General features: G+C 40.9%; 1 protein-coding gene across 2 annotated transcripts; it reads right to left on the bottom strand.

Moving 5' to 3' along the window:
• Positions 1-4,631: 4,631 nt before the first annotated feature.
• Positions 4,632-18,129, bottom strand: LOC106961683 (uncharacterized). Of its 2 annotated transcripts, none has more exons than XM_015055572.1 (24): positions 17,734-18,129; positions 15,730-15,932; positions 15,398-15,502; positions 15,215-15,310; positions 13,741-13,851; positions 12,936-13,059; positions 12,377-12,836; positions 12,211-12,278; positions 11,889-12,135; positions 11,604-11,785; positions 11,233-11,452; positions 10,992-11,140; positions 10,110-10,201; positions 9,823-9,980; positions 9,593-9,738; positions 8,562-8,817; positions 7,916-8,031; positions 7,590-7,827; positions 7,362-7,519; positions 7,036-7,285; positions 6,827-6,957; positions 5,610-5,859; positions 5,418-5,524; positions 4,632-5,337 (listed from the first exon to the last, which is right to left on the bottom strand). In XM_015055572.1, exons 1-24 carry the CDS (start codon positions 17,771-17,773, stop codon positions 5,330-5,332), a joined length of 3,915 nt encoding a protein of 1,304 aa, XP_014911058.1. In that variant the 5' UTR covers positions 17,774-18,129; the 3' UTR covers positions 4,632-5,329. The 2 variants fall into 2 exon arrangements, with proteins under 2 accessions (XP_014911058.1, XP_014911059.1); XM_015055573.1 differs by having other exon boundaries at positions 7,362-7,501; positions 17,734-18,127.
• Between the last annotated feature and the right edge of the window lie 6,274 nt (positions 18,130-24,403).

The raw sequence follows: 24,403 nt of genomic DNA, 5'->3' as shown, positions 1-24,403 counted from the left end.
CCTCTATCCTCCCTCTCTCTTTCTGGAATGTGCTGCTCAGAAGCAGCTGAGTAAAGGAATGTTGCTGTAACAAGCCCATGCACAACCCTGAAGGTAGGGAGGCTCCCTGCACCCACTCACAGAACACAAATAAAAAAAATCTCCCTCCGCTTTAGCAAAGATTCCCACTTCCTCACGTTCTGCTCATCCGCGAGGACGAGAGGAGCATGAAGATGCATGTTTGAAAAGCGGGGTGAAATGGGAACGCGCGGTTGGCACACGCAGTCGTGTAGTAGTGTAAAAAAGATGTACCCTGTGGGCCCTTAAAGGAGAGGTAGGTTACACAACCACACCAAGCCCCTGCCTGATTCAGATATCGGTCAGTATTAATTAACGGTGTGGGCCGGTATTACTAGGCGACATGATCGCTGTCATGCTTTGTGACTAATAGGAGTTACAGCAGCAGATTGGGTAAGAATAATAATAAAAAACGATTGATAAAGAGGCAGAAAATGCATCTCAGCTTCAATGTCAGAACTCGTTATGTGGAAATGAGTTTGATCATTTTCCTTTAATCTCATCTGTTTCTGCAACACTGTGCTTAAAGGCGTTTTTTTATTTTATTTACTATGATCAATAACTTAGAATATTATTGAAAAGTTCATTTATTTCAGTAACTCAATTCACTAAGTGAAACACAAATACAGGGTGGGCCATAAGTTTCCATACATAGGAGAATGTAAAATGTATATTTCTTTTATATTTCAGATGCCCAAGAAGATGCGTTTGACAAAAGAGCTAAGAATTGAAATTGTACTTATGGCTGAATCGGGAAGCGGTCGCATGGTTGCACGAAACTTTAACAGAAAACATGGAACGAGCATCACACACACACGACACTGTGGCAAAACTTATTTGCAAGTTTCAGAAAACTGGAAATGTTGCAGATCAACCACGAAGTGGTCCAAGACGTGCAGTGATGACACAGAGTCCCACAAAAATAAAAACGGTTGTCCAATATGAAATGTTTTTTTTTTTTTTCTCTGTATGGAAACTTATGGCCCACCCTGTAGATTAACTGCACACAGATGGGGATCAATGTTTTCTGTTAATTATGAAGTATAAATACATCATAATTATCATGATATATAATTAAAATTTATTTCAGGAATTACAACAACTGAACAATTAGATTAGAATATTGACACATACCAATAAGAATCATTTTTAGCACAGAAATGTGGGCTTAAAAGTATTTTTATTATGCTTGCTTAAAAATTATTTTAATGTGTTTTTTTTTTTTGTTTTTTTACCATTTGTCATGTTTTACCTGTAGATCAGATAGTTCAGATTTGGTCAGAGCGTCTTTAAAGGATGATCATTTCCAGTCGAAGATTGCTCTGTGAGACGTTCAAAAGCTTGGGATGTTATTAATCCAGACTTCTTTGAATTTCCGTACATCCGTCTCTCTGACCTGCCTGCTGGGTGTCTGATCTCTATTCTGCTTCTGCTGCCTCCAAAAATGATAATTATACACACTTAGAGTCTGTTTACCAATTAGTTAGTGTCTCAAGGTAATCAGATGCTTTTTATTTTAATTAGGGAGCAAAGGAATCAGCGCACAGAGACATGCAGCATTTTGTAGATCCATGTGAAAACCCTGCATCATCTTATTTTCTCTTGGCAAACAAGCATTGGTCACATAAAGTGCACTGAATTTTACGGCTGGAATGTAAAGAAGGTTTACAGGTATTAATATATATTTTTTTCAAAGCACTTATATGAGAAAAAAGGCAGAAAAACCTGCTTTTTCATATATTTGTGCTTCAAGTAGTTTTAAAGTTAAAGATTCCTTTGAGCACATTACATCCAGACCAGGATTTGTATTTGCTGCAGCCATAAACCAAACGCCATCTCATCCAATAGAAATACTTAAGAAAGAAAGAAACTTTATAAATCCAATTTAAACGCAGAAAGCCAGATTCATTTCCAGCAGGTTTTTGTCGCTCTTTTAAAAAGAAATGTTATCTGTCGAGACCTTCAACCTGAAAAGAAGAAGAACAAAAAATGGTTCTGGTGAAGGCGCTTCAATCTTGCTAGATTTTGTAAGCTTGTGTACTTTTCCAAAACTCTGAAATAATACAGAATAATGCTTCTTTAGGAATTTGCTAAAGTGCATATGTAAAGTTCTGCAGACATCTCTTCATAATATTCATCCTGGAAGGTCTCAGGACACGTCTCTGGATGTCTAAACTTAGATTTAACTTTAAGATACTCTGCATCATGAAATCTTATATTAATGGTGGAGCATAAGCCTGTCTACTTAATTATCCATCCATCTATTTCCTTGACCTCCTTAATGTTGCACAGGGTTCCATGTGGCTGGTGCTTTCATCCTGCAGTCATCAATTTAATTACATCCAGAAAGTTCATTACAGCACAGAGCGACTGCAGCGACTAAAAGACAGAATCCGCAAAAGGTGTTTATATAAAATATAATGCCTAGTATAGAGAAACAAAAGTGTCAATCCTTTAAATGGATCAAAAATATGATTTATTCAGATCAGTACTGAAACTGCCAAGTCAGAAATGTTGCTCTTGTACTGCTTTTTCTGTATAAAAACTGACTTGACATTAAAACTATTTATTTTTAAAATATAAAGATATTTAGAATGTCATTTCCAGCAGGCAAGACACTGATTGGTCATCACTTCTCCACAGCTCTCGACAAGCAAAACTTAAAAATCCCATCAGATGTCTCTTTGAGAACATTATCGCCTTCGGAGTGGTTTTCCTCCTCAACAAATTACAGTTATGCAAAAAAAAAAAAAAAAAAAAACTCTCAGGCTGTAAAATCTCCATTACTTCACAGGGCAACACATTGACAAAACCACAACAGCTACCATTGTAGTCATTACCTCATGGCACGCAGTCACACAAACAGTGAGTTACTTGTTTATGAAGACGAGTACATTACCCTAAAACAGAGTCATGTCTCCATGGTGTGTTTGTGTCCGTACAGCAACAGCGCGCACTCACACACTCTTGGCTGCAGCCAGGCGGCGGTGGTTAGATGCTCTGTCAGATTTAGACCTGTAATTACTGCTTTAACTTCTGGGGACTATATATTTGTGAGTATGTGTCTGTGTGAAGTCGCCAATCTAAATATACTTTTAAATGCCAGCATGTAGCAGGTTTACTGTTATGGTCCTAACAGCCTCTTGACTTTTACTAATCAATTAAAACGCCAAAAATGCTTCAAGACCACGTGACTGTGAACTCCAGTTTTTTTATTGTATTTTTTTTTATTGTCCATTTGCACCACTTAGTGGCCAATGTGAGATTTGTTTACTTTTCAGCTCCTGGGATCCAAATTCTGAAATCCTCTTCTCGTGTGAAAGATAAAACTATAAACAAAAAGCTACCTTTTAAACATCAAAATGTTTATCCATCTGAAATCCAAATGAAGAGATAGGCTATCTGCTATCATTAGACGGGCTCGGAAAAGAAAAAAAAAAGAAAAGCAAGCAATGAAAGGGAGAAAAGGACATCGAAGTTAGCATCCGATTCAAAATCCGATGTTAAATGAGCGAAAACAGAGCCTTCAGAAGCTACAAGTCGTATGCCAACTTCAGCTCATAAAGGCAATGGAAGCCGCTCAGTTACGCTTTCTAAACTAAACTGTAACTCAATTTTCTCTAGTTCAACATGCACCAGGTTACCGATTAATCCAACTGTGATTTAAAATTAAGCTACTTAATAATACACTTTGTTTCAAATAGCTACTTTAGAAGTAAGTGGGAAGATAGTCAAACATTTCGTCACATAACATGACATAGCAGCGATTAAGCTGTACTGAAGTACAACGATTATAAACTGACAACTCATAACATTATGAATTTCATCATATAACCCTTATTCATTTTGTACTAATTTGCTTATAAATAAATATATAACGATAATAAAATAAACTTAACGAAAAATGATGACCAAAAATGAAAAACTAACTAAATTCATTTATAACACATAACATAAAGACTGTATGGGGTTACTTTTGACCCATATTGTAGATGAAAAGGTTTAAAAAAGTGCCCAGCTATTGTCCCTATAGGCCGGTTTCCTGCCAAAATGTGTCTAAAACTGGAGACAAATAGGGAGAAGACCCGTGGAAGTGACATGAAGTCATTACTTTCGACAGCCCCTTATTTCTTTCTGCTGCTGCCTGGAGCTTTAGCAAAAACAAAGAGATTAAATGCAAGTGAAGAAGTTATTCTGACTTCAGTAGTTTTGTTTAAATGTCTGTCTTTTAACACACAGCAGATGCTACAGCCAGCTGCTTCCTGCTGGAAACTGCTGATGGCCCAGGAATGACAAAACAGAAAAGCAACCAAATTAGTGAAACATCTTTTTACAGTGTTAAAATGTCTTGCCTTCGTGCTCTGTGAATTTCTGAACACTTTTACACGGTACTGTACTTAATGTATATAGATAAGATAAGTTATCAGGCAGGTAAATGTATTAAAAAAACATTTTTTTCCTCACTTATGCAGATTTGGTGTGTGTTTAAATGCTCTTTTCTTAATGCACAGGAACCCCGAATAAACGATTCATCTCTGTGGGAACAACTCGCAAAAAACAGTAAACCACAATCAGGCAATTCATGTTTGTTTTTAATGAATATGAAAAACTTTGACACATTTTGTGGCACAAATGTACTGCAATAAGGTTTGGCGACACAATTAAACCTATAAAATACATATATAAATTAAATAAATAAAATTCTGGACAACGTTAACTCACACTGAGTACAGAACAAAGAGACTCGAATGTTTTTCCATCTAATGCACGTGGATTTCAAACGGTATAAACATGTGCAGTCGACGTGACAGAGCGGGGCAGGAGTTGCGATGAAACGTTTGTGGCGACAGCTGATTTTGGAAATTTGTGGGGGTGGGGGGTTTAACTCGCGTGTGCTTCGATTCAGTCTCTTTAGGTTCAAGTAAAAATGAATCACTACAAAAACGTGTTCTCGCTGAGGAGCGCTGCGTTCGGCTTCCCTCGAGTCCTGAGCGCCTCGTGTCATGGCTCTGGTTTTAGTTTATCACAAGACACTCAAGAGGAGGAACACACACTCACACACACACACACGCGCGCACACACACTCACTCACTCACTCACTCACTCACACAACTTCAGTCTGATCTAGGTCTGTATTTCTAAAGAATGTCAAAGTATTTAAAGTGTGTACAGACAGATTTTCTGTAAATATTTCAGCACTAACGTCTCAGTTCGTCTGGACGACGCACGGTCATCTGCAGCTGTTTCATCATCGCCGTGAAGAGGAAGGATTTCACGACTCTGCAACAAGCAGAAATATAAAGTAAATGTCAAAAACAAGCTGGAAAATGATTACAAAAAGCCACGTGGATTAGCTGTACCTATGACTTCAGGCGCATCGTCAGTCAGCGAATCAGAGTTCATCACATACTTGGTGCCAAAGATCTGCACCAACTGCTCAAAATATTTGCACTCTTGTTTATCCCCTCTGAAGTACAGGAACAGAAAGGAATAATTGTAAGTAGTACAAAAAGCTCGGCGGATAAGAGTCGTACAGTAGATTATGCGCTTACTGTCGTCCCTCCAGGAACTGTCTGAAGTTGGCCCTCAGCCTCTTCACCCTGGACTGACACTGTTCAGGGGAGCGGAGGTAGCCCTGGCTGGCCATGACCTGAGATATCTGCTTGTAGATGCTTTTGTTCTTGTTGCCACCCTTCAGATTCTCCTGGATCTCAGCGCTGCCCCAGATGTCCAGCAGGGCCTCAGTCTCTCCGTCCCCCCAGGCCATCTTGGAGCTGTCGGCCAGCCAGTGGTTACCTGAAGCTATCGAGGAAGCACACAGAGACAGCAATGTTTCTCTGAGGAACAACGTCCATATGGCATGAAATATGCAAAACTTTACTTGGGGGAGGAAAAAAGCAATTAAATGACAGATAAGGTGATTTAATTACTTTCCACATTGTGGGATTTTACAGTATAGACAAAACACAGTGCGAGATTATGAAGTGGAATAAAATGATGCATTTAAAATTTTTGTTATACACATTAAAAGATGGAAAACTCTGTCACGCATTTGTATTCAGAACCACGTTTCGCTGCAGTTACAGTCTTGTGGTGTCATGTCTTTAAAATCCTTGCATGTCTTTAGACAGAAATATTTACTCGTTCTTTGCTAAATCTAAACTTTAAGAATGAACGATGGGGCTTTTTCTTAGCTGCACTCTGCGGTTGAGGGTTCAGAGAAATTTCACATCTTAAAAATCCATACTTATCTACCCAGACTTCTGTTTAGAATACTGAGAAAACAGAGTCTGGAGGGAAGAAAGGAAGTGGAACAGGGCAAAAAGTAACAGAAGGAAAGACACAAGGTAAGGAAGCAGGAGGAAGAAATTGCATAAGAAAGGAAGGAAGAAATTTCTTCCTCCCTTATAAAAAACACAAAGGAGCGCAATGACAATTTAAAATGCAAAGACCAGAAAAAAAGTGGTATTGGACACAGATCAAGGAAGGAAAATAGGAACTTTTAGACTATGGAATAAGGAATAAACTCTGAAGATGCTAACATTCTCCATACAATTTCTTTCCCCTTTCTTTTCCAGAATGACCCTGAAGTTGCCCTGTCAATAGAGTGGAGTGGATCTTATTTATAAAGAGGGTAGAATACAAATTCATTCCCCACTTTTCAGATTTTTGCTTTGCAAAACGTGCTAAAAAGAAAAACGTCCTCACAAATATTCACTGCCAGTGCCATCTCTTAAGGTACTTAGTCAGAAAAATGTCTCCATTTTACCTTTCGCTTGGTGCGCTTCAGAAGCAAACTCATCCGCTTCGTCCACGGTGAACGGGTTGACAGCAGAGTCGTCCATGTTCAGGTCCTTCCTAAAGATTTTGTCCATTTCATTGAAGAATTTGAATTCTTCCCTGGGTTTAAAGGGAAATAAAACACAAAATCATCAGCAAACAACCAAACGACAAACACAGTGTTACAGTTTGACTCACTTTTCGTGGACAAAGCTGTATTTAAGGCGCTTCATGCGGGTGTAGCACTGCTCGGTGGTCCTGATGAAGCCGTGGTTGCTCAGCTTCTCTGAGATGTACTCAAACACGTGTCGGTTCTTCAGGCAGCCCCTCAGGGTGAGCTGGACGCTGTCCTCACCCCAGATCTCCAGGAGGGTGCGAGTCTCAAGGTCGGACCAGGGCGTCTTTCTGCTCATGTCCGTCAGGATGTGGCTGGTCGAGGGCTGCTCGTCTAAAACAAGGAAAAACCCTGAATTTTGAAAGATTTCTTTGTCGAAACGAGAAGGCTTCATCGCATTGATACGTACACATCACAGGATCGCGGTCCATAAGAGGCTCTACGGCGGCATCAGTGGTCGCACCGTCTACGTCTGCGAACGCCAGTTCGTTGCCGAGCACCGGGGCAAGGAGGTCGAAGTATCGAAACACCGCCGGCCGCCCTCCGTTTCTGGAAATCATTGGATTTCTTTTAAATACGCAGGAAAATGAAAACAATAAAAAATAAAAAAAATAAAAAAATGATCTGCTTCCTGTACCTGCGGCTGTTGCAGTAGCGCCTGTACGTCTTCTTCAGCCGCTTGATCCTCAGCTGGCACTGCTCCGCCGTCCTCAGGTAGCCGTAGGAGGCCAGCTTCTCGGATATGTCCTCGTACACGTGGCCGTTGCGCATGGAGTTCTTCAGGCTGTGCTGCACGTCGTCGGCGGCCCACACCTCGACGAGGGCCACCGTCTCCTCCTCCGACCACGGCGCGTTCGTCTGTTCATCTGAAGAGCCTGCAGGCGGACGAGACATCCGGAGATCCGTGGGACGTTGCCGCTTGTTCCAAAGCGACGGGAACGCACGTACGTTTAGAGGCGGTACCTGGATCCACGGCGACTTGATCGTCCCGCTCGTCAAACTCGTCGATGCTCATGGCCTCCTGGCCCAGGATCTGCTCCAGCTGGTGGTAGAACTTGTAATCCATTTTTCTCCCACTCCTAGAAAGAGCAAATTGATTTTTTTTTTTATTTTTGTCAATTGTCTCAAAAAAGGGTTGACATAGAATCTGGAAAAAAAAATAGCACCGTATTTTTCCAAGTCGCGAAGAATTCGGAGAAAGAAAATATCTACTCTCCTTCCTCATAGGAATCAGCATTTAATGCATCATTTGTTATGCTAAATTTGTTATTATGATCTGAAGTTTTATTTTTTTCTTTCACAAGAAATTTCAATTAATGATGTTTAAATTCCTCCCCAAAATGTCAGTATTGTTGGGCAATTTTTTCCACTGTTTGTTCAATGAGAGCTTTAAAAAACATCAATAAATCAGGAAGTACGATTAAATGCGTAGTTTCTTCTTTTTTTGTCATTCCTTCCCGTGTACGTTTTTTTTCTAGCCTACATATAGAAAACCTGAATATAGATGCATCAAAACGCAGAAATATCTGTCATATATCTACAGTAAAAGATTATGTTTAAGGTTTTTAAAGGACTGAGGAGAACAGGCGAACAGAGAGGAAGATCTCACTTCTTCCTGTCATAGCACTGCCGGAAGTTGATCCTCAGCGACTTGACTTTGGAGCGGCACTGCTCCGGGGTTTTGGAGAAGCCGAGGTCGTGCAGCCGCTCCGAGATCTCGGCGTAAACGTGCCCGTTGTGGATGAAGCCCCTCAGGGCCCGCTGGATGTCCACGTCGCCCCAGATCTCGATAAGAGCCAGGGTTTCCTCGTCCGACCAGGTGTTGGTTGCTGGTTTTTCTGCCGACAGCTCCGGGCTCTCTCCATCTGGTGCAGAACAGGCAGCACTGGTTGTAACACTGTGTGACTTGTTGACTCCATGCAAGTAAAACCTAAGAAAAGTCACCTGAGTCTACAGTCATATAAGAGGTGAACACAAGAAAAAGTACGTAATTTTATTGAATCGTTATATGAATTGTTATGTGGATGTTTAGTGATTTAACCTGAAGTGATTATTGATTCTTTTTTTTTTTCATTTTAATTAGTTTTCAGTTTGCAAAAAAAAAAAAAAAACTAAAATCAAACCCTGGAAAATAAAGAAAAACTGAGTTCAAACAAAGGCCTCCAACCTCTGAAAGGAATCAGATGAATATTGAAGATAACTTCAATATTAAATTACGCAACGATGTGCCATCAGACTTTGTATTTAGTTTGTAATATATTGGGGGTGATCTATTAAAGAGTTGAAAGTCTTAACAAGCTGCAGCAAACCAAAGATTGTTATTTTTGTCTGTTCCACAAAACCCACAAGGCTTCCTTCTTCCTTCACAAAGTAAGATTTGCTCTTTAAATTAGAAAAGAAATTGAAGGAAATTTCCTTATTTGGGTGCATTTGGGTGAAAGTTAGCAAATTCTTCTGCATATTTATGAGGATTTTAAGAAGCTCCTACTACGATAGGAGTTGGTAGTAATTCTGGGACTGCTGACCATTTTTTAGCAACGGGGAAGAAAAAACAAATGACGTGGAAAATTTAGAGCCTTAGTGTATGAAGGTCGTGAAGTCCAGTGCCGTAAAACTACAGAAAGGGAAGAGGTCGCCCACCTCTCTCTGTTCCAGACTCTCCATTGGAGTCTTCTGATATTTCAATAGAGTCGGTTATGATGGCGGACGACGTCGACGGCTGCTTGTCCAGAATCTGCTCCAGCAGATCGTAGAATTTAAAGTCGACTCGGTCCGTCCCAGATGAGCTGCAGATATGAAACGAAGTTATGAGCACCTGAAAATTTAAAAAAAAAAATCACAACGATCGACAACGTTTCAGTTGTTTTCACCTCATGTTTTCTTTACACTGGCGGTAGGCGGCTTTCAGACGCTTGATCCTGGTGTGGCACTGCTCCGGGGTGCGGGAGTAACCGTTGGCATTCAGCTTCTCCGACACCTCGGTAAAGATGTGTCCGTTGTGCGGGTACCGCCTCAAGCACTGCTGCATCTGAACAGTAAAGTTTAGAGATGTGGCTTTGAGAAGCAGCTAAACAACGTATTCAGTTAATAAAAAACTGGGTTTAGACCAGTTAATGGGAGTAATGTGGATCTTGCATGAACAAACTGGGCTCTCTACCTGAGGGTCACCCCAAACCTCCAGGAGGATGATGGTCTCTTTGTCGGACCACGGCACTTTCTTTCGGTCCTCCTGAACTCCCACAGCAGACTCTGGAGACACAAACATTAACCCGGGATTATTATCAGCACTTATGCTAGCAGCCGCGTCTCTCAGTCGGGGTCGATCAGTTCGAATTTTCCATGTAGAAATGACTTGGGAGTCTGCAGGGAGAAAGACTGGTTCACTAGTGGAAAATATTCAGGATTGTTGACATTCCTTCCAGGAGCGGAGAGTCCCAGCAAATTCCACATGCAGATCAAAATGCTGAGCGGTCAGAAAATTTCCAAAAATAATCCGAGCGGAGCGCAAAGAGCCGGTTCTGTTGGGAAAAAACTTTGTGGGAATCTGAGCAAAGTTTGCGTTTGCAGTGTTGCTTCCTAGGGGAAAACACCCTAATTCAGGAAACAAAAAAAAAATAGTTTGGTGTAGGACTTTAAAAATAAACATTGCAATTTCTGGAAACTATGGATTTTAGGTAGGAATGCGGATCACGACTTTGATCTGAAATATCATAGGTGATTTATTTTCAACGTCTTTTGATTGGTTGTTGTTGTGTAAGAACGATTTCACATCCTGTCAGCAACATTTGACGTAAAACCTGGTTCCAACCGGCAACTTCCAGGAAACCAGAAAAATCCTGGCAAAAGAAAAACAAGCTCTGCTGGGAATGCCGTGGTTGCAGGTATTCGATTTATAGAGTAATTCAGTGGGTGAAGAATGTAAACTTTACAGTATTATATTACTAATCAATAAATTAGTCAAGTTTATCAACAGATAAAATGGCAGGCCAAATTAGACGGACTTCTGCCTGTTTATTAAAGATAATTATAAACCTTTTACCGATGTTATGGTGACTGAAGGAAGGAAAGTCGCCGTCGTCGTCCTTCATCGACATGTCGTCCAGCTGCATCACCGACTGGAAGTCCTTGACTAAAATCCTTCCCAGCTCATTGTAAAACTTGCACTGAACTTGTTCCTGTCCTTTCAAACTAGAAAATATCAACAGAAGAAAGGCACATTTAAATATCACAGAGAACATCACACATGCTCCTTTCATCCCTCCCTGTGCGAGGGGACGTACTTGTTTTGGTAGCACTGCCTAAAGCTGGATTTGAGCCGTTTCAGTCTCGTCTGGCACTGCTCCGGCGTGCGGGAAAAGCCCAGGGCGGCCATCTTGCTGGATATGATGGAGAAAAGGTGTCCCGTTCGGTTCCCCCTCAGGTCCTGCTGCATTTTGTCGGTGCTCCAAATGTTGATGAGGGCCAGGGTCTCCATGTCTGTCCACGGCACACTTCGAGTTCCTGGCACGACAAAAGCAGCTGGGTGAAAAACGACCGGTTTGCTTCTCTTTCGCAATATTCAGGTTTGCAGGTTGGAGAAAAGGACTAACACTTTAAATTTCTCATTAAATAAACTGAGATTCAAACGAATGACGTGAATGCAACATTGTACCGATTTCCAGCTGGCCGGAGTGTCCGATAAACTGCAAGTCTTCTTCGCCGTCTTGGGTGTCGTCGTCGTCGTCGACGACTTCCTCCACGTCGTAGGTTATCTCGGGGAGAGACGAGGCGGACGACGAGCCGATGATCTGCTCAAGCTTTGAGTAAAATTTATGGTCCGGCCTCGAGTTCCCTCTGATGGTAGATAAGGAACGAGCGTTTTGTTTTTTGATTTTTTTTCTGTATGCAGATCACTCACATTTTCTCCAATGCTTCATAAATGAAAGAGGAGCGTTACTTGAGGCTCTGGCGGAAGCATTTCTTCAGTCGTTTGATCCTCGTCTGGCACTGCTCCACAGTCCTCATGTAGCCCCTCTCGGCCATCTTCTGCGCGATTTGAGTAAATATGTGGCGGTTCTTCAAGCAGCCCTTCAAGGCCTGCTGCACCGAATCCTTCCCCCAGATGTCAAGCAGATGGAGCGTCTCTTCATCTGACCAGGGGACCTTTGAGTCCATCAGAACGGGGAAGGAACGTTCCTGAGAGTCTAAAATTAGACACAGCCCATTCAGTGGCTGGTTTATTTAACAGTCGAAACTCTGCACACACAAACGGCACAAACCTGTATATTCTCCCCATATGGAGATCAGGGGAGATTCACCTGAATTCTCATCATCCACTGAGGAGTTTCTGCAAAAGTGGGGGGGGGGAAAAAAAACTACAAACATGAAACATGCATTTCATGCGTTATTTAAGAAACGAACTAAGCACGTCTGTTTTTCTCTTACAGGACGGCCGAAGCCTCGGCGTTGTGCTTCCTGGGAACGTCCACGCCTCCGCTCAGCTTCCTCTTTCTCGAGCTCTGAGAGCCCAGCAAGCTGTGGGCGCTCTCGCTGGCCTCCGAGTCCGAGTCCGCCCCCTCGTTGGAAACGGTGAGGTCAATGGTTTCGCTGCACGGCCGCGTCGCGCTCGACATTTTCCGTTCCTGAGAAGTGTTCATGTTCCTGACCTGCAGCTGCCAAGCGCCGGACTCCCGCTCCTCCCTCAGCTTCTGTCTCAGCGCGTCAGAAGCCCTCGTGCTCGGCTTCTCGTGGCCGCTGGTGTTGCTCGCGGCTCCAAGATGTGCTGGAGGGGTCGAGTCATTCGCTTGGGCAGGAGACTCGGAGGTGGCTTTAATGACGGGTCTGGTTCCAGGAGGCAGCGAGAGGGAGGAGAGGATGCAGTCATCCATTGGTAAAAGTTCTGGATCTGCAGGGTAGTAATAATAATAATAATAATAATAATAATAAAAAGTGACCAAAGTTTGGTTGAAATCTAGCGTTTCGCTTTGATAAATCAAAGTCCCACCTTTTTCTTCAAAATGGCCGAGGTTCTTGTGGTGATCAAGTAAAGCCTTCATGTCATCTGGTGGGAAAAATGTTCGTAAACAGTCTTCAAGAAATGTAGGGACGTCTGTCAGCAAAGCTGCCAACTGAGAAGAGAGATTACATTAGTGCATTTATTACACATTGTTGTTTTGTTTTTTTTTTTGTTTTCATTTTTGATAGCCGAAAGAAACAATTGTTTTGCAGCTTCCAGGTCGTCCATGACCATGAAAATGTCTCTGGATTGTGGAAGATTCATCCTAAGCATCTGTTTCTTTACAATCTGCAAAATCTTCTACAATCTGGTGGGTTTTATTTTATTGTTAATGTTGTGGTGTTGTCTTAGTCTGATTTAGATGCACTGCATTGGCTGAAAATTAAAATTGCATTTAAAATCATCCAATTACACTTAAACAGCCTAAATTTAAAAGATAGGTGTAATCAGTGTTGCCTATTTAACGCGGTGATTTCCTATGCTGAGATAACTAACAGGGTTTGTGATTGTGCTTTTCTCCAGAGACTCTCTGCTACAAAAAGAAGGATTATGAGGAAGAGTCTACTGGGACAGTGAGGCCGATCTGCTCCCAGTTAACCATCCTCCTCCTTTCATCACACCTGAGCCCTCAGTGCTCAGGATACATCACACAGTTTGGATTAAAGGAGACAAAAATGTGTCACATTTGGCTTTGGACCATCAATATACTGGAGTCAAATGCAACACGCTGCAGCTTTGTTTAATATAAGTGGTTAATAATGTCTTCTGTGCTCCAGATGAAGTAACAAAGCACCTGGTTGAAGTCTGGAATAGGCATTAGCTCATCCAGTCTTGATATGAACTCCCACACCAGCATCTCGAGGGCAGCGTCATACTTTGGGCCGAAATACACCGGGAAGATTTCCTGCAACAGAAACGAGCGTCAAGTCAACAGGAGGATTCACTTGGGAGAAACAGCTAACACCATTGCAATATCTGTATTTTTTTTTTTATTTAGCTCCAACCAGTGCGAAGCAGGCTGCAAATTAAATCCAAACATCAAAGATATAAATCGGTTTAAGAAGGAGATTCTCTGAATCTTCTAAATCATTTTTAGTTTAACAAGAATAAACATTGCAATCAGTGGTTTTAGGCAAGTTAACAAGACGTGCAGAATAGAGCACCGATGGAGGATTTGACCTTTGCTTCCCATGTGAATACGATGCTTAATCACCAGTGAAAAATCAGGAAGAAAAGCCGTCAGACATTTTGTTTTGCATCATTCCATGTATGCTGTTTTTATGCATGGGCCTTTTTCTAAATAAATATAAAGAATAAGAATATTTACAAGTCAACTGTGGCAATAATTACAACCCAAAGTGGTCGTCAACTCTTAGCTTTTGGTGTTCTGGGGATAGAACTGTGTGGCTTCAGTAGTGTTACGCTCTGGGCTCCAAAATGTGGCCTTAACAGTCCAGCGCTCTATAAATCATCGGTGCGTGAGATGGAGGAATGCAGACCGCGCATAAGGAGCATGTACTCGATACTGCCTGCAGTCAGCAGCGTGCTACGTGAATCTGTGCTACGACTGCTGTGATAAGATGCTTTTTATTTTTTTAAGTATGTAAATTTGAGTATGCAGTTGGCCTTTCTGTGATTGGTGGAGCCACGAGATGGACAAATACAGCTGCCTCCCATTTAAGTATTAAATATCTAAGTCTAATCTAAAAACACGTCGAAGACAAATTATTGTAAATTGTTCAACTGTGGGTTTTAGCTGCCGGAGGTCCGATGAAGACGGATCATTTTCATGTTGTGGACTAAATTCATCACCTTAAATTCCTGTTCGTTCCCAAAGAAAGTTTCAAGCTGTAAACATTTCCTGAAATTTGGCAGCCCTAACGAGCCATCCGTATCGAAACAGAACCAAAACACGCATTCAGTTTGCTAAACTATTGAACTTCAGCAGACTGCAGAAAGCATGTGAAGAGCCAGACGCAACTTTAGAAAAGAAATTAAAAAGCTACGACCGATTTAGGCAACGTGCTAGCAGAATATTACAGTCGCTTCCTTAACATGCAGAAGCAGCATATTAACCTGCAGAAAGCCCTAACAAGTCGTAACAAAAGTAAAAACAAAGGTGAGTCAAGTGCTATATAATAACCATATTATACTTTTTTTTTAAATTTATTGCAACTTAAAAGTACTAATATCCATAGCATTCATTTAAAGCAAACACAAACTGAAACATGTCATCCACAGATGTTGACATAAGTGAGAGGTCTTACTTGGAAAAAATATTTCCTCTCAGATGGATCTTCAAGTAATGAGTGCACCAGCTCAACAAAGTTCACCTCAGACTCCTCCACCTGGTTTATGGTTACCTGGAAAAAGGGAAAAAAACAACAACAAACAGATAAGTTGAAAACTGCAGATGTGACTCAGCTAACTGGGAGTCCTGGATTGCTCACATGGTGATCCTTGGCTGTGCTGACCGGAGCTTTTATCCTGTCCAGATGTGGCTGAATGGTCTGCATGTCCACTGGGTGATCTCCTCGACAGAGCTCCAGGACCAACTAGTTGCACAAGGTAGGTCATTTTACCGTTCGTAAAAGGTTACTACAGAGAATATAAGTGCGGATGTACAGGTGGTTCAAATTAACTAAACAAATACAGTTTGAAGAACCAAGTTGATGCTGATTTTATGCTTTATTTAAAAACAGCATCAGCAACATGAGTGCAGTATTTATTATGCATCATTAATCAAGAAAAAAGAAAGAAAAAGAAAAAACCCTCTACTGACCCTGGCCCTAAGGCCCAGGATGAGCTGAGCCCTCTGACTATAGCTCATCAGCTCTGGGACCAGCTCCGTCACCATGGTAACAAACTCCTCTAGCATCCCATAGTGGTCCACGAGTCCCCGTTGCACGACTTGCCACACTGCAGCCGACAGGAGCTGCAAGGGTGGGGCCAGGAGCCGCAGATAACGGACAGGGAGATCATTACCTGGAGACAAAACACGACGACGTCAACAAATACACCTCAGAATATTTAAAGAAGTTGTGTAAAATACCTCAGAGCTCAGAAAATTATTTAGAAACGCACCTGATGGAAATAAAAATGAATTGAATATGTGATCTTTGCAATTAAAGAAATATTATCAGCCGGTATATATTTTAATTTAAAGGAAAATAATCATAATGTTTGAGGCAACTGGCTCAAAATATGTTAAGATGTGTCACTGAAAACCACTTGTTTTAATTCTGAAAATAAATAAATACATCCAACAACACACTGTAATGCTAGTAGTGGATTTGCAGTGAGTATTCCTACACCTTGAACTTTTCCACATTTTGACATGTTACAACCACAAACCTTTGTAAGATTGAGATACCACATCAGTTTTAACAGTTTACGTAATTGAAAATCCGGAAATTGCGACATATATTTACACGGGCACACCTAAGCAAAATCTAGTTCAACCAGCTGTGTGTCAAATATTAAAATGACAACATTCTCATATGTGTCTCCATCACTCTGTGATCTTTAGCATTTTGGCACAATGTCATTAGTGTCAGGTGTTTGCTTAGTAAGCATCTAAAGTGTCAACGTTAGCAAACGACACCAAAAGTGAAGCGTGGTGGTGGCAGCGTCATTCTGTGGGGGAAGCTGTTTTCAGCAGAGACAAGGTTGCATGCCAGACTGGGCGAGATGATTACACAGAATAATCCTGGAATTAATAGCACGTTAGACCTAAACGCAACTGGTACGGAAAGCTTGCAAAACGCTTGCAAAAAGGGCAGAAGTTCAGCTACCAGCAGGACAACGACCCTAAACAAAGGTTTAGAAAAAAGCATACTCATGTGTTAGTATGGCCCAGTCAAAGTCCAAATATAAATCCAATTGAGAGTCCTGGATGAGACTTGGAGAAAGCTTATCATGGAAACTCTGCGTCCAGTGAGACTGAGCTTAAGTCATTCCAGCCACAGAAGAATTGGACGTTTTTAAGTGCAAAGCCAGCAGGAAGAGCCTGAAAAGACTTGCAGCCGTGGTGGCAATGGAAGATGGTTTCTCCAAAGTAATGACCCAGTGGAGTCTGAATGCAAATGCACATCATGCATTTAAGCATTTTAACAGTGGAAATTTGAAAAGTATTAGTCAATTCGCCTTCGCTTCACAATCATGCACGAAAACCCAATAAAAACACACTGAAATTTGTGACTGTAACATGAAAAAAGATTTAAAAAAATAAAAAAGAGGAGAAAATATTCAAGAGCTATGGATGCTAGCAAGATGCATCCACTCATGGTTGCATCCTGAGTCTACAACCTCCTCCGGAAGCCTGAAATGATCCATCTAGGAGCACAGCACGCATAAGTGAACTCACAGTGGAGAATTACTGCGTAAAATAATGATATGACAGCATCCAGCACAAACTCCTCCGATTGTTGTACTGATGGCTTCATAGAGCTGTTGGGCTTTTGGCACAAATATGGGAGGGAAAAAAAAAAAAAAAACACTGAATAATGCTGTGATCGGCATGGAAGGGAAGAATATGGCACACAAATATTCAGCCAAACAGATGCATGCCCCAAGGAGGGGAGGGAATAAAACAGCATTCACCTCCCATCACTATTAGCAAAGATCGGGTTGTGTATTCATAAATAATATAAATGGCAGTGATGAGAACAAAAGCAGTTATTTACTCTATTCCTGTGAATCTCGTAGTAGCCAGTAGTCGCCAGCACAAAATCCAGCATAATAAAACAGTAAACATTTGGATTATTTTTGAGGAGGATGCACGCACCTCGGCTGTTTCCACTTTCCGCTCCGCGTTTTATTTCCATTTAGCAGCTGACCGAAAGGGAAAAATGCACGGCCCTGGATCTCGCCCTCGGGTTGTGGTTGCTACAGAAAATGAACGGGGAAGGAGAGAAAGACACAGAGAGCAAGCCTTATGAGATAGCTTTATAAATAAATCCAAATTTTTTGATAAGTGTGTCAACCATCTGCGATCGACAACCCATGAAAAGGAGGTGCGGTTTTTCTGGACGCATGAAAAACCTCCTGAATTTTGTCTTGGACTCGGATTATGAGCAGAACAATGGTTCCTGGTCTCATCCGCCTCAGTCCAGATCATGGCAAACCCTCTTTCCTGGTTGGTTGACGAAGACCGGATCGACCTAGCAATTCTGCTCATTCACCGCTAGATGGCGACAAAGGCTCTGTTTATATCAGTTTTTATTAGCGTGCTTTAATTAAAGGCAATAAAAAAAGAGACGCGGTGCTCGAGCAAACAAGCTAATTAAGAATAAATAAATAAAATAACTCATATCTTAATTTAAAAAAAACCCTCGTTTGTTGTCTTTAAATAAGTGAATTTTAATGAGGCAAGAAAAAAAAAACACTAACATATTGAATAGTGATACTTTTAAAAAAAGAAGTAAACCTTAACACGCAAAAAACACAAAACTCTAGCTGTGGAAGAAAAGATAATCAGTTTTATTATCTGCTGTTTACTTTTAACTATCTGAAAAATTGACATTTTATAGACATTTAAAAGTGACAATAGTAAGAATTGGGGAAATGTTAAAACTAACTATACAACTCCTTAAAAAACTGAAAAGAAACGAAGTTCAGTGAATGAAGAACTCGTTTTTATTTTCTGTAGATAAAACACAACATAAAAAACATTTAATAATGCCATAATGTAATGTTGCAAACTTAAACTTAACCAAATAAAAAGAAATATGTTAAAAATAATGATAAAAAACAACAAAACAAGTTATTGGTATGTCATTTTGCTCAGGGAGGCACAGACTAGAGTGCATTAGTTTATTTGTACCATCAGTGGTTATAGGCGCCTCCTGTGGTGTGTACAGTGTCACCATTTGTAAACTATTTTTAATTTGATCAAATCCTTGGTATCAACCTAAAGCAGTTAATAGAAAAGAAGGCCAGTATGCCTCTCAAGACACAACCACAAAGACAGTATCCAGAGCAGCGACCACGCACAAAAACGTCCATAAAAGTTTTGCTGTAATAAAAAAACAACCTAAAATGCATACCAGTGCAGTTTCATGCGCATACAAATGAAATGTGCTGTGCTGCTGAAGAAAAGCATCCCCACAGCATGATGCTGCCACCGTTTGTCAGCATGGCGATGATGGGGTCAGAGTGTCCCACCATGTGACAAACTGAACAGGACTTCTTATGAAAGGCGGATTAATAGAGAGCTCCGTTGTCCTCAATAATGTTCTCTTATCTGACCAATGGCGGGTTGAGCCACATGGTTCGGATCCGAGAAAAAGGGTCGGAATTCCCATCACCGGTCCAAGTTCCTCCAATTTCCAAAAGGCAATAAGAGCGCGTCGCCATTCACACGCTCTGCGCATGTGTCCGATCCGTGTGTCAAGATGGAGGCCGACATTGAGGAGACGCCGGAAGCAGCGGTCAGTCTAGAAGACGCCGCCCACCCAAAACACACTGGCGGCGCTACGGGAGGCCGACGCGGAGGGAAGTCGTCGAAAGCCTGGGAGAACATAAAAGGCGTTCGGGAAGTATGGAAACTTCTCAAGGACATCTTTGTGAAGATGAAAGAAAGAAAATAAGCACTGCAGCGAAACTGAATTACTGCTTTCGAGATTGAACCCAGCCGGGACCGCTCCGACAAGTGGGTAACCAGAAAGTAGATGGAGCAACAACAAAACTCAAACTCAAATACATACATAAATAAACTACTTGCAGTTAATGTGTCGTCTTTTCTAATTTGATGAGACAGATATATGAAATCGCTAATTGCTTTATTTATCCACCCCATGGTGACGCTGACACATGGTTATGGCGGCATCATTCTATGGGCATACAGAAAGGGAAAAATAAAGTCAAAATTGTCAAAGTTCAAGGGAAGCTGTAGTTCAATCCAGGAGTTTTCAGAAAGACAAGCATAATCATCAAATACATAGATGTCCATAGCTGGAATGTGATGTAAAAAACAAAAAGTGTATAAATACATTCACAAGGCACTGCAGCTATCAGCAAAAAAAACTCCTCCATGTTAATAACTATTGTCCATTTTTTAGAACCACCAAAAATGCACTGGATTGCTGTAACTGATTATAAATCAAAGTTTAAATAAGAAAATAACGTGATAAAAGTGAGCATAAAATTTAAAAATGTGATTTTAAATACACTGACATGTTCAATCAGGGGCGATTCTAAGATCTGACCTTTAGGGGTGCTTAGCCCCCAGCAGGGCTAAGACCCATGAGAAGATATTTGTTGGTGCGGTTTTCTAAATCTAACTGCTTTTTTACATACATTCACAAACAAAATTAAGAGACATGTCAGTAATTCATAAAATAAAACAATCTGCAAAAAATCACTAAGCATAATATTTTTGCATTACAAATTGCCGTCTGAATAAAGGTGATGATGATACAAGTCTGCTCCCATATACTTGGTTAAAAAAATCTAGAATGGTCTTTACTGTTTTCTTTGGAGGCTGGTTTCTAGTCCAAATTTGGAGGGGCCCAGGTAGTCGGTGTTATTATAATTTCTTCAGAACCCCTCTTGGCTCCCATCTAGAACCGCCCCTGGGCTGCAGGTCTGGTGCATTTTTGCTTAGCATGATTTTTCTTCATTGATAGGAAGTCAGATTATCCAAACTAGTAAAAGTAATAAAATATTAGTGAAATAATACATTAAATGATCACTGAACAATTATTCATAAAATATATCCACAATTCTGAATAAAAACACACAGAAAGTGCTAACAAACGTTTTTAATGTAGGAAATATTTATGTATTTACTGCTAATCTATTAGTATGATTTGTTCTTTAACCCTTGTGCGTGCGAGGACTGAGGCAAACGTTGAGGACTATGGCAAATGATACGTGTGTGGGGTCGGTTGGACCCCATTTTCACATACAAGGGTTAAATAGCCACTTATTTTGGCTAATGCTATTTATTAAATATCATCCAAACTCGACATCCTAAGCAAATAATCAAACCACCATAGTTAACAAAAACAAAATCAACAAAGTCAAACAAAATCACAACAAGAAACCGAATCAATCATAGCAAAATGTTCTGTACCATATCAGTCTCAGGAAATGATTGAGGATGAAGAGTCGCTGATGTCTGGTTCTAACGGGTCTGCAGTTCCTCTCCTGATCCGTTTTGTCTATCATACAGCAGCACACTGTGTGCCACGAGGGATACATTTTTTTGTCGATCTTGCGTCTAGTGTCCGTCTCTAGGCAACCGTGACGTTCAGCGTCGGTGCGGAGCGTTGAGGGGGGTCCTTTAGCTCCCGCCACTAGAATTTAGCTGACCTTAATATTTCCTGTTTTATTTTGGTCATTATTGTTAAAGTTATGACCAAAAGTTTAACAAGTTTTGGTCATATAACAAGTTGTTATATATATATGTACGATAGGCGTATATGTGAACATGTGTACGATAGGCGTGTCTTTCGGACAATTATGGATCGGTTCAATACATTTAACGGCCAAATATGGGACGACTCCGTATTTTACGGGATGAGTGGCAACTCGATTCAGGGGTGCTGAGATACAGTTTTAGGAGTGCTAAAGCACCCCATGTTTAGGAGTGCTAAAGCACCCCTAAAACAGGGCTAGAAACGCCACTGTGTTCAATACTGTATTTATTACAATTCTCCTCTGCCAGTCCAGGGCAGGTCAGATACTGGCCAACCTTTCGTTGTAAATCAATACAAATACAATTAAACTACACCAGCATTTCCCTGGGAACAGTGAACATATAAAAAATAACAAAAACGATTAAAGATGCATTAAACACTCCAGTGAGCTCCCCTCACTGTCTTCTGCAGGATCCTCTCTATCATCTTGTCATATTGCAGTTGTGATGCCAATTTGTAGTATATAATTATAATTTATTATTAATGAAGTTAATGAAGTTCAAGTTTATTTAGCTGAATCTGTCAAGAATTGTCAATAAATGGCTCGACTGTGATGGAGATTTAAAAATCTATTTGTACATATCTACATTATATATCAATATCACATATCATGTGACTATTAAGGCTTAGTCACATGACACAGATTGCCATAAGTAAAAGCAATAATCTGCTAAGCCAATCACCTCCCTCTGACTGGTCTCATTTACATACAGATGTGCCCTCCAGGACGTAAGGAGCAGCAGGGGCAAATCCAAACGTCAGCCAGCAAGACGAAAATGAAAAAGGTTTAGTTTGAATCTACATTGAAAGCAGACTCTGCTCACAAATCCAGCTTACCATTTGATAATGCGAATGCGCACATCGAGAAAGAGGTGTTCTGCTTGTTGCCTAACACAGCTTCGGCCATGTGCTTCTCTGTAGGAAATATTCCGTGCAGTTTTCTAAAGAAGTATTACAATATTAAAAAGGTAGATTAGCTATAAGGACAAAATATCCCACGGGAGACCAAATTTGTAGTCAAACAGTATTTGTAGTAATAGTGACGCTAAATGGGACTATTCTCTTGATTACAGTCTTAACGACATTCGAAACAGTAAAAGTCATTTATGTTAATATGTTTGATTAACATAGCAGCTTAATGAAATAAAATTTACCGTAAACTTCTGAGAAATAAAACACAAAATGAAACTTCTACAGGTATGACGGATTTATAAGAAATCTGCTGACTAAGAAGTATGTGACGTGCCATCCATGCGCGCATTAAAGTAAGGTATGCGCATGCGCACATCTGACAATCACACCTGTTATTGACGTCAATCTGTGACGTATGACTCGGGCTCTGACTTTTCCGCCCGAGGATCACGTGATCAGCCGACCCAATCACCTGCCTCTGATTGGTCTCATTTACATACAGATCTGCCTTCCAGGACGTCCAGCTCCACCGCACCAGGGGCAACTCCTCCTCTTCCACCCGCAGACCGCCAGTTTCCTACCTTCCGCCTCCTCCGGGAAGGAGTAAAAAGTAAAAAGGCCTACATTCAAATACCGTATGTCAATAGGACTGTGACGTCACCTGCACCTGAATTGGCTCAGCTGGTCACGTGATCATCGGTTTTCAAAGTCAAAGCCCGAATCATACGTCACAGATTGACGTCACTGACCGACTCAAGCAGAGTCTTTGAATGTAGGCCCTCTGGGATCATTTGGTCACTAAATCTTTTTTACTTACGAACCAGTTAGACTAGTGTTAGGGTTAGGTAACCAGTTAATTAATGCACATGCGCGCATCGATGTTACATTTCTTATAAGTCCGTGATATCTGTAGAAGTTTCATTTTGTGTGTTTTATTTCTCAGAAGTTTATGGTAAATTTTATTTAATTAAGCTGCTATGTTAATCAAACATATTAACATAAATGACTTTTGCTGTTTCCAATGACGTTTCCATACTTTAAACAAGACATTAGTCCCGTTTAGTCCCGTCACTAGAAATACTGTTTAACTACAAATTTGGTCGGGATTTTTTGTCCCTATAGTTAATCTACCTTTTTAATATTTTATTACTTCTTTAGAAAACTGCACGGAATATGTCCTAAAACAAAAAGCACATGAATAACGCTGGATGCTGACCGAAGCTGTGTTAGGCAACTAGCAGAACAACACTTCTTGCTGGACACAGCATGGAAATAACTAGATTTTTCTTATTTTATTATGACTTTTTTTTATTTACCGTAACCTTCTGAGAAATAAAACACACAAAATTAGACTTCTACAGTTATGACGGATTTATAAGAAACGTAACATTGATGTGCGCATGCGCATTACCACAAGGTATGCTGGATTGACGAGGTATGACAGATTGTCAGAACAAATGTTATTCACGTCAATCTGTGACATGTGATTCGGGCTTTGACTTTGCCACCCGAGGATCATGTTACCAGCTGAGCCAATCAGGTGCAGGCGATCTCAGGACGTGCAGCGCCACCGCAGCGGGGGCACCTTATGCCTCCTGCGGGACGGCGTGAGGTATGGGGCTTTAAAGACAAAGTCTTTAAAACGGCCTCGGCACTAATACTTTTATTTTTGGTCTCACGTGGCAACACCGGTGAACGAACCCTCATCTTCAGTCTATGCTAAAACCCATATCTAAAAAAATAGAGGGATAGACGGAGAGAGAGGTAAAAGACAGAAAGGATAACCTATTCTAACCTCTACTATCCGGTCAGACAGGTTCGTTCTTACAAACGTCAGACTGCAAGACGAAAAAGAAAAGGTTTACTTGGAATCTACATTGAAAGCAGACTGCTCATAAGTCCAGCGTATCTTGTGGTAATGCGCATGCGCACATCGATGTTACGTTTCTTCTAAATCTGTCATAGCTGTAGAAGTTTCATTTTGTGTTTTATATCTCAGAAGTTTCCGGAAAATAAAAAAAAAAAATAGAAATAAGAAAAATTTTGTTATTTCCACGCAGTGTCCAGAAAGAGGTGTTGTTCTGCTTGTTGCCTAATGCAGATTCGGCCAGCATCCAGCGT

Source organism: Poecilia latipinna, unplaced genomic scaffold (assembly GCF_001443285.1).
Source record: "Poecilia latipinna isolate Pla-1442-1.1 unplaced genomic scaffold, P_latipinna-1.0 Scaffold1322, whole genome shotgun sequence".
NCBI lineage: Eukaryota > Metazoa > Chordata > Actinopteri > Cyprinodontiformes > Poeciliidae > Poecilia > Poecilia latipinna.
The sequence above is the reverse complement of the archived record's forward strand: the minus strand, read 5'-3'. Positions and strand labels throughout refer to the sequence as shown.

What these genes read in the sequence shown, in the direction of transcription:
- LOC106961683 (XM_015055572.1), bottom strand. Translation starts at nt 17,773, where the DNA reads ATGGAAATAAAACGCGGAGCGGAAAGTGGAAACAGCCGAG. An exon ending in CTCCGGCCAGCTGGAAATCG is followed by an intron (nt 11,453 to 11,603) that starts GTACAATGTTGC and finishes TTGTCGTGCCAG; the next exon opens with GAACTCGAAGTGTGCCGTGG. An exon ending in CTTCAGTCACCATAACATCG is followed by an intron (nt 10,202 to 10,991) that starts GTAAAAGGTTTA and finishes TTGTGTCTCCAG; the next exon opens with AGTCTGCTGTGGGAGTTCAG.